The sequence below is a fragment of the Ostrinia nubilalis genome, chromosome 18, assembly GCF_963855985.1.
Source record: "Ostrinia nubilalis chromosome 18, ilOstNubi1.1, whole genome shotgun sequence".
Taxonomy (NCBI): domain Eukaryota; kingdom Metazoa; phylum Arthropoda; class Insecta; order Lepidoptera; family Crambidae; genus Ostrinia; species Ostrinia nubilalis.
In genome coordinates this window covers 7,247,310-7,262,903 of record NC_087105.1, presented here as the reverse complement: position 1 = coordinate 7,262,903, position 15,594 = coordinate 7,247,310, and the positions used below count along the sequence as shown (strand labels likewise).

At 36.5% G+C, this 15,594-nt stretch overlaps 2 protein-coding genes across 2 annotated transcripts; one reads left to right on the top strand and one right to left on the bottom strand.

The window, feature by feature from the left end:
• Window positions 1–245: 245 nt before the first annotated feature.
• On the bottom strand, window positions 246–10,697 carry LOC135080652 (uncharacterized). Its single transcript, XM_063975343.1, has 4 exons — window positions 9,827–10,697; window positions 6,732–6,908; window positions 1,816–1,943; window positions 246–1,731 (listed from the first exon to the last, which is right to left on the bottom strand). The coding sequence occupies exons 1-4, from the start codon at window positions 9,918–9,920 to the stop codon at window positions 943–945; spliced, it is 1,188 nt and encodes a 395-aa protein (XP_063831413.1). The 5' UTR covers window positions 9,921–10,697; the 3' UTR covers window positions 246–942.
• LOC135080655 (uncharacterized) lies at window positions 2,987–15,511 on the top strand. The gene is made up of 4 exons (XM_063975347.1): window positions 2,987–3,046; window positions 11,557–11,681; window positions 12,025–12,184; window positions 14,818–15,511. The coding sequence occupies exons 2-4, from the start codon at window positions 11,569–11,571 to the stop codon at window positions 15,001–15,003; spliced, it is 459 nt and encodes a 152-aa protein (XP_063831417.1). The 5' UTR covers window positions 2,987–3,046; window positions 11,557–11,568; the 3' UTR covers window positions 15,004–15,511.
• Window positions 15,512–15,594: the final 83 nt, after the last annotated feature.

Genomic DNA, 15,594 nt, shown 5'->3' with positions numbered 1-15,594 from the left:
TTTTATATTATACTAACTTCTAGTTTGGCAAGGTTACTAAGCTTCATGGTTTTTAGATTTATTACAGATCCAGGAGCACTGAGGAACGCTTAGAAGGGACTACGCCAGAAGGGAGAGATGTCGCTGATGGAAGCGGTAATTTAGCTTACCAAAAATAGAATAGAAATAGAAACGTTTTTAATTTCATATAATAAACCCGCATTACTGCAGTGAATAAGTGATAAAATTTCAAAATAAAAACGTAATTTTTAAATAAAAATGAATTTTATTTTTATATAAAATTACACATAATATTTGGACCCAGTGAAAATGTGGGTGGATTAAAAGTTATTTACAGCCATGTTTTATTACGGAGTAAAAAACTAGTAGGTTTATATTATTTCACAATATGACCAAAGGCAGAACAAATAACATTATATCTATACCTATGCTATCATATAATATTTTAGCTACTACGAATAGTATGAAAATGTCGAATCAAATATTAAAAATAACAAAAAAATATCCATGATAGGCCAAAACTTACTTTCACAGTAGGTAATTATTTGATTTCCAAATTAGATACATATTTTAACAATAATAAATCTTTGCATATTATTTCAAAAATATTATCTAGTGTTAACATTATCACAAAACGGTTGCTGTTCTGTGAATCAACTCAGCCTTTTAGATAAAGCATGATCTACAACGAATACATAACGACAAGCGAATGTAATTAAAACAACGTCAATTAACTCAAATAATAATACTACATACTTACTTTAGTAACCTAACTGTTAATACTAAATTAGTATCTTATTATGTAAGAGTAGGTATTCCACTAAATTCAAATTCACAGTCCACAATATCTCGTTCGCTCGGAAGATGGTTCGGAATACGTCTCAGAATACCTGCAAAGCAGCCCTTAGAAGCAGTCTTATCCGTTTAAAGTGGAGCCGTCGATCAGCAGAATACGTAAGGCCTGACGCAGATGGGGCATCTGTCGGAGGCGGCCAGGCACCTCCTCAGGCAGTCGGCGTGGAAGAAGTGCGCGCAGGGAGTGACGCGTGCCGATTGCATGCCGGCCAGGCACACGGCGCACACGTCTTCCAGCGTGGCCAGCTCCTCCTGCGTCGCGCGACGGAACCGCGCCAGCGAGCCGCGTGCCTCGCTCAGCTTCACCAGCGCCTCCCCCAGCCGGTGTCTCCCGTGCACGAACACGCAGAAGTACATCACTAGCGCGGCCAGTCGCCAGCGCTCGCACCACGCCAGCGCCGGCACCAGCGGCACCGCTAACGCTGTAGTTATCCCCCGCGCCCACACCCCGAAGTACATCACCTCCATGCCTTCTAATCTCTCAATCTTCATAGCGGTGAGCCCAATCGGCCACAGCTCGAGGAATGTCCTCTCCGAAAGCAGGTAGTATATTCCCGTGATTGCGGTGTACAAGAAGGTGGGGCTGTAGTGCTCGAGGCCCTGTTCCAAGCCGAGGGTGAGCAGAATGAAGGTGATGGTGACGATGAAGGTGACCGCTTTGGTCCATTCCAGCACGATCTTGGTGGCGGACATGGCGAGGTGCTTGACACGAGAGTGGCGCGTGACGTTGACGTACGGCGACCAGTCCTCCTTGGTGCAGATCTCGCGCACGTAACTCACGGAGTACGTGATGACGTTGTAGAACATGAGAGAGTAGAGAGAGGTGAGTTTGCCCTTGGAAACGAACAGCCTGTCGCATGCTGTGAAGATCAGCAACTGTAATAAAAGAGTTTAGTGAGCTTTCGTTGCTATACTTTTATATATTTAGTTCTTCATTTGTACAAAAATAAATAATCATACCTGACAAACCATAGTAGAGAGGTTGTTCATCTGTAGAAACACGCGCTCTGCGCGCTCGAGCGGCGCGTACACAGTTTTCAGCACACCGAGGACGCACGCAAAGGGCGCTCGGAGCCTCCTCGCGGTCTCTGAAAGAAAACCATGACGCTTTAAGTTGTTGAATATTACTTTAAAAAAAACACAACCACAGAGTACTTTATTAAAACAACTATGATGATTTTGATTTCAAATGTTGGCTGAAAAGTGCTTTAATCCTTCAAGGCCCGCGAATCTAGACACAATAGATAAATCAATTGTTACTAAGACATTAATGAATGCCGTCTGGGACTCAAGCGGTTAAGCATAAAATAAAATAAGACCATCATACATAGTGGAGTCAAAGCATACGTTTGTAACTTATACTTATGTCATCTTAGAATTAGGTAGCATTAAGAACGTAGTACGTCTATATTAAAAATCTGATTTCTATCACTAAGTAATTGCAGACTTAGTTACATTCTCTTGTTTATGTTTTGCTCTATTGTATTATTTTGTTTGTTCCAAATGATAAAATAAAACCTATAGAAGATAAAATAATAGAATGGTTAAATGTTTTAAGAGTTTCCATCAATTTGCTCTACAATTTAGGGGTAGCAACGGAAATTCAGACTGTGATGGTCCAAGGGGTTGTCACATCTTGTTGTCCACTTGGTTTCATTTTCCGATTCACAGACTTATCTCATTTGCATAGTATATTTTTTATATTTCAAGTGAAAATGACATGGATGGTTCTTCCATAAAGTAGCCAGTAAAACAAGCCTCCTCGTATTAAGTTAATCTTATTAATGTCGTTCGTTAGTAAACATTCCCCAATTTTGTCCAAATTAGCAATATTAGTGCCAGAGTATATTAAGAATAAAATGATGATGCAAAATTGTCGAGAATGTAACATATTCATGGCCGTTTTTAAAATAAAACCCGACAATTTTTAAATACAATTATTGACCATGCAGACAACAGACCTACAGCTGCTGCAAATGTAAAAAAAAACATGAAAACAGAGATTATACTTTTTACTGTTTTAGATAACGTTATTGGTTCTACATTGGATAGCCCTGGTCATCTTCGCTTAGCTGTCAAAGCCTAGACAATTTTTGTTCTAAGAAATGTAGTATAAAAAGGCCACCCTGCTCAAAGGGTAGTCAGTTCAGCACTCACCAGCCACCAGAAGACATTATCTGGCTCTACCCAAGTAAGTATACTCATCTAGTTATCAATATTATTCAGTAAAACTTGTTATTCCTAGTACCTATGTTAATGTACCTAATAAAATAAGAATAAGAATACTTTATTCAGCATATTATAAAGAATACACTACTTAAAGCATTATAAAAATTTAGAATAATCGCTCTGCAATAATCGCGATAATATAACACAAACGTCATGTCGAGAAGCTGGTTTTCAATGGGAACCACTTAAATTATTGTGAATTATTACAGTTCAGAAACTGTATTTTAACCATGGGTGTGTAGATCTTAAGATTATAAACTGCGTAAGCTTTTATTACAGTCCGAGCTTGCAGCAAATCAGTTCTAAAATCAACAAACGACTGTACGCAGTATTTTTGTTTCGAAAATAACTGGAAAAGCTTTTGCTTTCGTCATTATGGTCTTTATGATGTCGATGTGTTGATTTCAGTACATCGTAAACAAACATTAATGCGCAGAAAGCATTATTTTTATCCACACCAATAAAGTCAGTCAAGACTCTAGATGGGCGGTAGGTAATATTTTTTCGGAGGATAAACATTTTCTTTATACAAACATCGTAAAATCAAATGATTTATCGAAGTTCGTATTATAATTACTAAAAATGTATGAAACGCTTAGTCAGAATCAAATCAGAGGTATCTATTAATGTACCTAGTTTGGTAATTAATAAAAATGTAGAGATCAAGAGCGATCCACTTGCTGAAAGTACAAAAATAGCATATTGCACACTCTTTGAATCAGATCTAATATTATGATCTATTCGGTACTAGTGTTCGTGTGTTGTTTTTCAAGAAATTGTTGATCGACAACAAAACAAAAATACCCTGGAGGTGTGAGATCCCATGTGTTGGTCAGACGCAGAAAAGAAAGTGTTTGACGCACGCGCGCTGGCTGCGGGCCAGCTTCCGCCGGAGCCCATTCAGCTCCGCTTCGACAATGACCTGACTTCCACACAACCATAATATAGGTAGTTATTTTTATGATAAACAAAGTACGGTCGGTAGCCACGCGCCAACCTCGGACTCGTATGATTTTCATACAAAACTATGCGCGACTATCGTCTTTCTAATAAGTTCTAACTATATTGAGTGCTAACGCAAAACAATCGCGGTAACTAAATCCAAAAATCTTTAAGACATAAAGCTTTCAAACGCCTGGATACATTTTTATTAAAGATTCTTTTTAGTTAAGATTCTTTAAAATATCTGGCTCGAAGGACCACAGTTGGACATGAAAATATTATCAACAACTTTTTCAAACATACGTTAAATAACTATACTTACTGAAAGTTGAAGATAAGACAAGTTTAACAATGTTCAATAAATTTTCCTTGTTACAAGTTTTGGCTTTATATCTTTATATCTTTCGACAATTTCACACAGCGCTATCTAGCCCCAAAGTAAGCAATTAATATGCTTGTGTTATGGGTGCTAGTTTAACGGATATACTACATATATACTTTTTTTAAATACATACATATTACATAGTAACACCCAGACCCGTCACAGAAATTAAAATTCATCATTTCAATTTCTGCCCGGCCGGGAATCGAACCCGGGACCTCTCGGCATAGTAGTCCGTTTTAGAACCACTACACCAAACGGTCGATCAAATCTACACAAAAATAATTAAAAGTCATTAACACAGTAGCTTTCAATAGGATACTGTGTTAATGACTTTTAATTACACTGGTCAACAAAATTTTAACTTTATCGTGCCACACGGACTTTTGTGATATTTTTTACTTTAATTGGTGATTGTAAGAAAAAATAAACAGTTAAAAAAAATTTGCTAGACAAGGATTTTATTATATTGAATAATTTAAAATATTAAGAAAAAACACAGATCTCGTATATCAAAAGCTTATTTTTTTATAAATGACTTAATAATCTAAGATTTTCTTGATATATTTAGCTTCTGGTTGGTCCCTTTTAATTGTCCAGCAGTAATCTGCGAACATAATTGGGCTCCATATGCCCTGGTACCGCTTTTCCATATTAGAAATGACCTGATGAACCTCTCACCGTGCTCGTCGCTGACAGCCCCTAAATTGTCAGAAAAATAACCAGGTGCGAGTCTAAAAAATGGATCTGAAGTGACATGTTGCAATCCAACGCTTGATATGACAATACTAGCTCGCTAACCAACTCTCTGTAGCTGTCACTCTTGTGGTTACCCAAAAAATTTACAACAACATTTTTAAAAGCCTTCCCTATGCAGATTTTTCTAAATCGCTTAATTTTTCTTCAAATCTTGAATCATTTATTAACTCCCTAATTTGAGGGCCAACAAAATTACCCTCTTTTATCTTTGCATAAATTTTTAGGGACACCAGATTGACCTGAAGTGGACGGTTGTGAATTGTCGTTCTCAACAGAGACGTAGTTGCAACTGGTATTAGTTCTGGCAATTGTTTACAATGAGAGACTGGTCTTAAAGCCGAAGATAAGTTAGGGTAAATAACTGTGTTTTTTTTTCTTGTAATTTATACCTTTTATGTCAGTGATACAAAAATAGCAATCAGAAACGTGATCTCGCTGTTCAGTCCATATCATAAGTCAGCAAACGGCATAGATCGTGCACCTTTGTTCAAGACATGAGGGGATACTATGCAACAGACATGAGGGGCCCAGGATTTGTCTTGATAACTACAGAAAAACCAAAACATTGGTGATACACTCCAACACAAGATTCGTAAAATTTCGTCTTTGTTTTTTGAATGTAAGTTCTCCGCAAACATAACAAAAAGAGTTAGGATCATTATTACACTTCCTCGACATGTTTACAGGGTTAATAAATCCAAAAAAGTGTTCAAATTCAACGACATTTTTTTTATAACGATTTACTTGTAAGCGTTTCTGTTAATTTACTGCCGTAGTGCTAGTTATGAGTATTACCGTATCACAACAAAGATGGGGCTAATTGACATATGACAACTGTGTTTTAATAATGAGGGTAGATTGATAAAACAAAATTAGCTATCAAAGTTCGTGTGGCAAAACCAGTGTTGACCAGTGTTATTTTTGTGTAGTTATCACAATCGCTTTTGTAGAGAGGGGATTGTTGATTGCTTGCTATACATTGTTTGTTTAGTTAGTTATGTTACCTATGACGGAATAGAAAAATCTTTTCTAAACGCGTAGGCGGAGCATAGGTCGGGGAGTTGGCACACCCCAATGTTTATGCCAAATGTTCCTGAGACCAGAGTCTGTTTTCATCGGTTCAAAGCGAACCTATTATTAAAAATTTACCAACAACAAGCATATCATGACGCTTAAATATTTCAGATTCAAACATTGTGCAATAATTTCAGCTTTGTTGTACTGTACTGTATGTACCTAAATTACTAAAGACTTCGCCACTTGTTGTTGGCTATCTACGAGTAATATTAAAATACCTAAAGTCTGAATGGCAATCAGTAATTTTTCAGCGAACATAAGTACATTTTCATGCTGGAAACTAAAACCTACGGTTTGAGCACTTAGATCATGGTGTTGCAGCACAACAATCGTGTCTTGTATCCTGTACTTTTAGCTTGGAGTTATTCCATTAGTCCATGGGAAATCTCCAATAGAGACTTCAGGACTCTTATTAACTATTATAATTGCTAGGTATTTGACGCACCAGAAACAAGATCGTCTCTCTATGTTTTGTGACTTTACTTACCTTGCGCGAACTTAACGACAGCCGGGTACCACCTCGCGGGGTACTTGTAGTTGGCAGAGATGAGCACCGGCACCACGAGGCAGGTGTAGGCCGCCATCAGCCAAGCGCCGCCCAGCGCCACGAAAAGTCCCCGCGGCGCCCAATATGGCAGCAACAGCACCAGAGATAGGAGCCATACTGAAAACGAGCTTATGGTTATTACGGATAGAATTTGAATTTTCTTTGGGGCTGAATGAGGCCAAATGCCGTGCTGAGATCGAATGCTAGAGGCTGACTCATAACCCAAGTAACATTTTACTCCATTTAAGAGTTCACATTTAGTTCCAATGTGTACTTAAAGCATTAGTACAGTTCACTCGTGATGTATAAGCTGTATTATTGCAATTAATTACACCTATACCTGTCTAAGGGACTTATAGGAGTGTAGACTAGTGTAGAGTTATACTTTTATACGATTGTTGGTGTTATAATACTCTAACAACTATCCTTTAGTCAGCCATCTGACTAAGAGCATTATAGGAGGGTAGAGATACGGCAACCGCTGTTTAACGGCCTACTTGTACGATGTTATAGAGCTAGCATTTTAATAGAACACACGTGGTCATTTATAAAGCCAAAGGCTGTTATGTTTACTTGTTTTAGACTGTTATACAGCTAGTAGCTGTAGTAGGACTTGTTTGTGATAATTAAAATAACCTTTTTTTACTATCTGTACAAAAGTGTTTCAATGGTTCGCATGTACACTGTAGGCTGTTAAAAGGACTATATGTGTTGTCCATTAACATCAATAGCAGTTTATTTGTCCACAAGTACTACTCTTATTTGCTTTAAGCTGAACACGAATGTGAATGTGATATTCTATTACACATTTCCCCAAGCCTGTTTTTAGTTGTTCATGGTGGTTCTGTACATGATGCAGAGGAAAATATTATGCCTGAACCTGAAATTTCCCTTCAAAATATACCAGATATCAGAGTGTGATGATTGCAGTTCTTGTGATAGTGAATACCATTTTGATTTGGACAATTATTTAACCTTTCGCAAAAAAAAAATAAGAACATGGGCTATTGAAAATCGTATTCCTCATTCCGCTTTGAATAAATTGTCAAGCATAATAAACGAATTTAAACCGGGAACACTACCGTCTGATGCTTTAGGTATTCATACTTGACTATTAGTACCTGGGCTAGGCGATTTAACGGACATTAATAATTTTTATTGCGGATCTCTAAAATTTCAGTATTTGAAAGAATTAAAGATACACAATTGACCTGAACTAGGTACATCTTAAAGCTGTACATAAGTTCACATTAGAATGAATTTATAGACATTAGCGCTGTAGTGGTACAAATGTAGAACTTCATATAGATAACAGCATTCTAACAGAACACATGTGAACCTAATATACGCTCACCGCATTAAATTGGAGTTATAACAGTTCACATAGCCGTATTTCATTTCCACCATTTTGTTCTACATAACCTAAAATATTTACCAAATAAATCTCCAAAATTAATGCAGATTTATCACAAAATTCGCAGATAGAGCGATTGAGTTTTGGTTTCATGTTATAATTAATTACCGTAATATAATTATAATGTCAATCCAATATCAAAAACTGAAAATTGTAGATTTCCTCTCAGCCAGTTTTAAATATTTTAAAATGAATATCGCGTTTTTACAGAGGCGCGTAAATATTTTAGCTTTAAATATGTATACATTTCACGATAAAGTTGCATTCCCAATGGCATTAACATTATTAAGTATTTAAAACCCGTGTTATTATTTGCATAAATGATTATCCGCCCGAGTTGTTTCCCTCTTGGCACTCACGTACAAATACCAAACTAATATTAAAATGTGGAAATAATTTAAGACACACGTGAACTTTAGGTAGCATTGGAGTACTTTTGTCGGACTTTATAACTTTGAAAGCTGTGCATTTAGCCACTTGTTACTCTTTATTGTCCTCACGTACGTTGTATGGTTCACACTGCGTCCCATATAGTGCCGTAAGTCAGCCTTAAGTACGATGTTACTACTTAAACTGCTATTATAATGCTATTATACTGCTAATGTACAGCCATAGTGAACTTAAAGCTGTCTAATTTGTGCCCAAACTGGTTCTATAAAAGCATTATAGCAAGCTATACAGCTCGTATACAGCTGACATACACAGCTTGTGGAGTACATGTGAACGACTATTGAACTCTTAAATGGAGTAAAATGTTACTTGGGAAGGCTCATGGAGGACACCGTCAGGTTATTAGTGGGTAGCCCTAGCAATTTTGGCAGGGCGAGCCCCCACATATGACCCATAGCGGCTGATGGGTATGCAACTTTATGCATTGAAAAACATATTTTATAAGATTAATGACTCTGTCAATAGGAAAACTAGTGAGAAAGAGACTATGGTCTCTGACTCTACGTTTTGGTTACAAATTGAATTCGCACTTTGAGCTTGAAAAGCTTAAACTGACTAAGTATTGTAAGTTTACATTTTCTCACTTTAATTAAATTAAACACATCAAAATGTGAAAAAACTATAATAAATCAAAAGGCAATAATATTATCATTTATGAACTTCAAAATAAGTTGATCTGTTTTAGTCTCTTCAATGTTTTCAATAAAAAACACTATTAGGAGAGCTAAAGTAAAATATCTAACTCTAAAATACCTATGCGTGTTTTCTTACACGTAATCTCCTTGAATATGCTATTTATTTTAAGACTCTATTTCTCTGCCCTTGATCTCATTTTGCTTTGTTGATGCGATGATATTGGATGGTATGAATTCCTAAAGCATTTGCCGCCAATGAAAGCTATGAAAAAATTGTTGCCAAGATATTTTTTCGAATAATCTCTCCAAACTTAATAATATTATGAATCTATTTACACTCGGTAGAGAAATGGCGCATAATCTAATCATTTGATAAACAAACCATATCAAAACAATAATAACGCGCAAATAAAATACAAAAATAAACTTTTTATTACAATGTTAAAGCGTAAAGAGTAGAGTTTATTAAAACAAACATTAATTATTAACATTTAAAGTTAGAATAAATTCCTATAAAACTGTTGATATTCACATACCAATATTTGCGATTTTATCCTCCGATTTCATAGGCGGAATCTTCGAGAAAGAATCACTCCTGATACGACCGCGCACTCTTGAAATCATACCCATTTTAAAGTTTTAGCAAAAATTTTATGTTCCGGCACAACGTGAAAAACACACTAAAGCACTTTCAAAATATTTTGTAATTAAAAACCGAAGAAGTTTCAGTGGGAACACCTCCGAGTTTCATGAAGCGTTTGACATGAATGCGCGCCCGCCCGCGGGCGTCTGGGCGGGCGGCGCGTACGCAAACACAGTGCTACCATGATTCAGTTCATACGCGCACAAATTCATTTATTTCAGCATACAATGATGCTTACGATAGATCTCGGAATTAGCGTGCCAAAAAATTGCAGCAATGATTAGCGAATAAAGAGATAAATACAACACAGTGAGAGTTCCACCTTCAGCCCACATAGCCACACATAGCACTGACGCATTATTTTTAAATTCAATTCCATGTCAGTGACTCGTGGGATGGACTCTTATTTATTTAATTATGATTCAGTGCGCACAAAATGCCCAGTCTACGTAAACATTAAAGGCTGATAATAAAAACAAAAAACAAAGAATATTGATGTATTTTGAGGAATACAATTTCGTTTAGTTCATTTGAACAAATCATAGTAATTTAATAAATATTTTTATTTCATTTACCTACTTTACCTTCCTTACCGTTGAAAAGTCTTTCATTTCACAGAGTGGATTGGTTTTCCTGCTTCCTCTTCAAGGCGAGTGGGTAGGAATTAGAGAATACCTAACTACGTGACTTTAAACGAGTCTCCACTCGTGACAACATCATGTGAGGCCGTTTCATTCATAGATCGACCACGCTGAACATATGTACCTACATAGCTTTTTACGGCTAATCAACACAATCTCACTGAAGAAAATGAGCGTTCATTCATTACCGATTTACAAATTTAACCTGTTGGTATAGGTAGAACAACATAAATTGGTAAATGGCCAGGGACGTTCACTGATAAGATTTAAAGTGGATTTGGATACGGACAAGATCCTAGGATTAGGCACTGTATGTTTAAAACATTATTGATAATAATGGTCATGACGCGAATTATTTTTATCATCACCACGACACATTCCCAGGAAAATTTTCAGTTATTCAGTTTCTGAGTCACTGCTTACTAAAATATTAACGTAACTCGGATCTCGATTCATTCCGTCCTATTTTTAGATATTTATTAATAGAATACGAAAAATAATTCATAGAATACGAAAAAAAATATAGAGTTAGGTAGGTACTATTTTTCAGGATAATTTTCAATTTTTATGAAGAGGCAAACAGCCTAGATGTACGATCACCATTGCGCACCTGCCTTTTATTATGAAAGTTGTACGCTTTTTTCGGTAGGAAACTCATAATAGTTAGGTAAATAGGTATCCAACTATCCATACCTTGTTGTGACTCCGTAGCGTAGTTTATATAAATCTTAACAGTAGCATGATCACCGGCCATCTATAATCATCATCATCATCATCATCATCATCATCATCATCATCATCATCATAATCATCATCATCTCAGCCATAGGACGTCCACTGCTGCATAGGCCTCCCCCAATGCTTTTCATGCTGCCCGGTTGGTAGCGGCCTACGTCCAGCACCTTCCGGTTACCTTTATGATTGCTGATCTAAAATGATGAGAAAGAAGTTCTCTTTCATAGGTCATACTTTTAACTTGCAGCACTCCGCCAATATGCACACCTTGGTCTTCTTCGTTCTGGCCACGAGCACTTGTCTGGCGTACTACGGGGGGTACGACTCTCGGAATCTTATCGTTAGAGAAGAACCACAAGATGAAATGGGCGGGTAAGTCATAGGAGAAGTACTAAACTTCCCCGGAATGTTTTGAAAAAGTATTGATATGAAGATAATAAAGTAGATAAGTTTCTGCTCTATTATCGGTGATTTCTCTTTATCATGTAATTAGGGACTTTCTACAGTTCACCGGCTCTAGCTATCTCAACACCTTAAACCTTACTACTTACCATTACAAAACTATAGGTAGTAGGTTAGATATAAAACAATGTCATAAAAGCTTGTGAAAAATCCTTGGGCACACATTTCAGGAATTAACTTCAAAGTTAACTTACTACTTCTTAGGTACACCGTACTCTGCACCGGATAAGCTTTATTTTTAATGTTTTGGCAGTGAGCTAGTGGAATGTCCCGTGTGCTTGGGGGCAAGAAATGGCGAGTGGCTGCCTAGCAACGAGGTGTGCCCCATCATGAGAGGCAACAAGAGGTACAAGAGGTGCCCGCGAGGCACCTACGTCAATGAAGTGTGCGACAACCGACTTGACTGCTACAGGGTAAGAAGAGCTAAAATTAAGTTTTGTAATCGGTAATTTTGAAGCCACGATAGCCGAAGTCCGAACTTTGGGTTGGACTGGCCGACTCGACATCCGAGGAACGCGGGTTCGAACCCCGCCGCGCCGCACGGTGGTCCCGATTTAATAAAACATGGACATTGATGCTAGAAGCACGAAATTTTTTTTGATGGTTACTGCTATGATAACTAATAAGGCAAAAAAATATTACAATCCTACGACGTCTATTTCGTAGTAAAAAAAAATATATACATATTTTTTGTATGGAAGAAATTACGTTTCTGTAAATTTTTCGAAATTCTTAAACGATGTCAAGATGCCGATCACACATGTTATAAAACAAGTGATTCTGAGTTTTTCATGCGAAGATACTTGTCACTTATCTCTGCGTACTTTTGAGTTATCGAGGGTTGAAAAATCGATTTTTTTATATTAAATATTTCCACGAAAAATTGCCAAAATTACAATATGGTGTATAAGGGACACCTTTGATGACACATAACAACGACTCGCACTCGCGCGCGCTCGTATGCATAAGCTTTTAATAAAATAAAATAAAAAATTAAGGGAAATACTTAATACAACGTTGTATGTATAGGTCCGCTGGCCGTCAAAAAGTAGCTTATACGAGAGGTTGCCCAATTTACAATATGTCTATCATTGATAACTCACACAATTAACATCTCTCTCTGAAGGATAACAAGTTTTTTTTTGTTTCCAGAAGCTTTTGATAGGATGGAAGCTCATAAATACTCTCTGAAGTGAGAATGAATCTCAAATTGCGATATTGCCATTTTGACAAATTACATGATGTAACTAACTAGCGCTAACGTTTATCTTCAGGTAGACACAGTTTTAAGTTAAAAGATTGTCTACTATTTCACACTGTTTTTCGTTTTGGAACAGTTCTTTGATTATAGGTAGTCGCTAATTTCGTTTTGTTAGACTCTTTCAGTTTAGCACATAAAGCGTAAACTAATTCCTCCTCAGAATGATCTAAAAGTGTTAGAGAGCGCCTCTTCTTCTGCAGAAGAAGAATTTTGCATAAATCTTCAAAAGGTTTTTTATTTATACCAGAAGTCGATGGTTGCACATCTACTTCCGCAGTCTCATCAACTGGAGCGTCTTCCGCGGTGTTAACGTTGTCTATGCGTTGTGTTAACTCGGTAAAAAACATTTTTTAAATCTATATTTTTACATTTCGGCCAGACCATTTCAGACTAAAATGACGAACGTATTGGCATTGAATTGTCTTCCGAAGATTTGAGTAATTATCAAATCATTAAGTCGTAATTTTACAAGAAATATATCAAAGAAGATATTATGGTCTGCTTCCAGCAGAGCCCAAAAGACATTTTTGCACCAGAATTCTTGGCTAGACTCTGAAATTGTCTGGCCGAATTGTGAAAATATAGATTCAAACAATGTTTTTTACCGAGTTAACACAACGCATAGACAACGTTAATACTGAGGAAGACGCTCCAGTTGATGAGACTGCGGAAGTAGATGTGCAACCATCGACTTTTAGTATAAATAAAAAACCTTTTGAAGATTTATGCAAAATTCTTCTTCTGCAGAAGAAGAGGCGCTCAATAACACTTTTAGATCATTCTGAGGAGGAATTAGTTTACGCTTTATGTGCTAAACTGAAAGAGTCTAACAAAACGAAATTAGCGACTACCTATAATCAAAGAACTGTTCCAAAACGAAGAACAGTGTGAAATAGTAGACAATCTTTTAACTTAAAACTGTGTCTACCTGAAGATAAACGTTAGCGCTAGTTACATCATGTAATTTTTCAAAATGGCAATATCGCAATTTGAGATTCATTCTCGCTTCAGAGAGTATTTATGGGCTTCCATCCTATCAAGAGCTTCTGGAAACAAAAAAACTTGTTATCCTTCAGAGAGAGACGATATTTGTGTAAGTTATCAATGATGGACATATTGTAAATTGGGCAACCTCTCGTATAAGCTACTTTTTGACGGCCAGCGGACCTATACATACAACGTTGTATTAAGTATTTCCCTTAATTTTTTTTTATTTTAGTAAAAGTTGATGCATACGAGCGCACGCGAGTGCGAGTCGTTGTTATGTGTCATCAAAAGTGTCCCTTATACACCATATTGTAATTCTGGCAATTTTTCGTGGAAATATTTAATATAAAAAAATCGATTTTTCAACCCTCGATAACTCAAAAGTACGCAGAGATAAGTGACAAGTATCTTTGCATGAAATACTCAGAATCACTTGTTTTATAACATGTGTGATCGGCATCTTGACATCGTTAAAGAATTTCGAAAAATTTACAGAAACGTAATTTCTTCCATACAAAAAATATGTATATATTTTTTTTTACTACGAAATAGACGTCGTAGGATTGTAATATTTTTTTGCCTTATTAGTTATCATAGCAGTAACCATCAAAAAAATTTTCGTGCCTCTAGCATCAATGTCCATGTTTTATTAAATCGGGACCACTGTGCGCCGCTCGACTATTGTGGTAGAGCTCACTCGTAACACAAGCATATAAATAGCTTAGTACCTACGAGGGGCTAATGGGACTATTAGTAATTTGTGCAGTAAAAAAAATAAGAACCCTTTCTGATTATCAGGGACCCCGGGAACAGTGTACCGAAAAGATGGACTTCGATGTCTACGGACAGAAGTGCGCCCCCGGATACTACTGCAACAAATACCTCGGCGTATGCACTGGACTGGAATACAACGTGGACAGCAAAACCCAGTGGCTACTCAACCCAAACAGGCGGTACCCGCTGCGAGCACGGCGCGCTGCGTAAATCCGTTAACACTAGACTTTTTAAAAATCGATTCGCATTTAACACGTTGACAAAGACCATGGCCGCGACTGAATACTTGGTCTCATTAGATTTATTTTTACATCCAAGATTTACATGTATTGAATTATTTTCTTGCTTAGGCTTTAATAGTTATACAAATAATAATAGTTGCTTACTTCCTTTGTTAGTTAAGTTATTGCTGTGATATTATTAGATTCTTAAATTGCGCTGATCTCATTTTAATGTTTATTTTACCTACCATTCCTTAGAATAACAATTAATTTATTCCTAATTATTTAGAATTAAATATTTATTTACATACGTATTTGATAAGTAATAAGCCTGTAAATTTTATTTATTCTTAAATAACATTAAAATTTTATTGATCTCAAGTAGGTACCTACCTACTACCACGAGCATAGAGTTAATCTATGACCACGAGTGTAGGTAGATAAGTAAAAACCAAGAGTGATTTATAAGAAATATGAATAAATGCATTTAAACCTTTTATTACTTTTTATTTCCTATATTAACCTACCTTCCTTTTCTGAGACACAACACAAGATCATTAACGCTATTGGAGAATTAATA

Excerpts from the sequence above, each read along its gene's own strand:
- LOC135080655 (XM_063975347.1), top strand. The coding sequence starts at position 11,569 with ATGCACACCTTGGTCTTCTTCGTTCTGGCCACGAGCACTTGTCTGGCG. Across the intron at positions 11,682-12,024 it reads CCACAAGATGAAATGGGCGG|TGAGCTAGTGGAATGTCCCG; the intron begins GTAAGTCATAGG and ends ATGTTTTGGCAG. Across the intron at positions 12,185-14,817 it reads ACCGACTTGACTGCTACAGG|GGACCCCGGGAACAGTGTAC; the intron begins GTAAGAAGAGCT and ends TCTGATTATCAG.
- LOC135080652 (XM_063975343.1), bottom strand. The coding sequence starts at position 9,920 with ATGGGTATGATTTCAAGAGTGCGCGGTCGTATCAGGAGTGATTCTTTC. Across the intron at positions 6,909-9,826 it reads GGATAAAATCGCAAATATTG|TATGGCTCCTATCTCTGGTG; the intron begins GTATGTGAATAT and ends GCTCGTTTTCAG. Across the intron at positions 1,944-6,731 it reads TGTCGTTAAGTTCGCGCAAG|AGACCGCGAGGAGGCTCCGA; the intron begins GTAAGTAAAGTC and ends GTTTTCTTTCAG.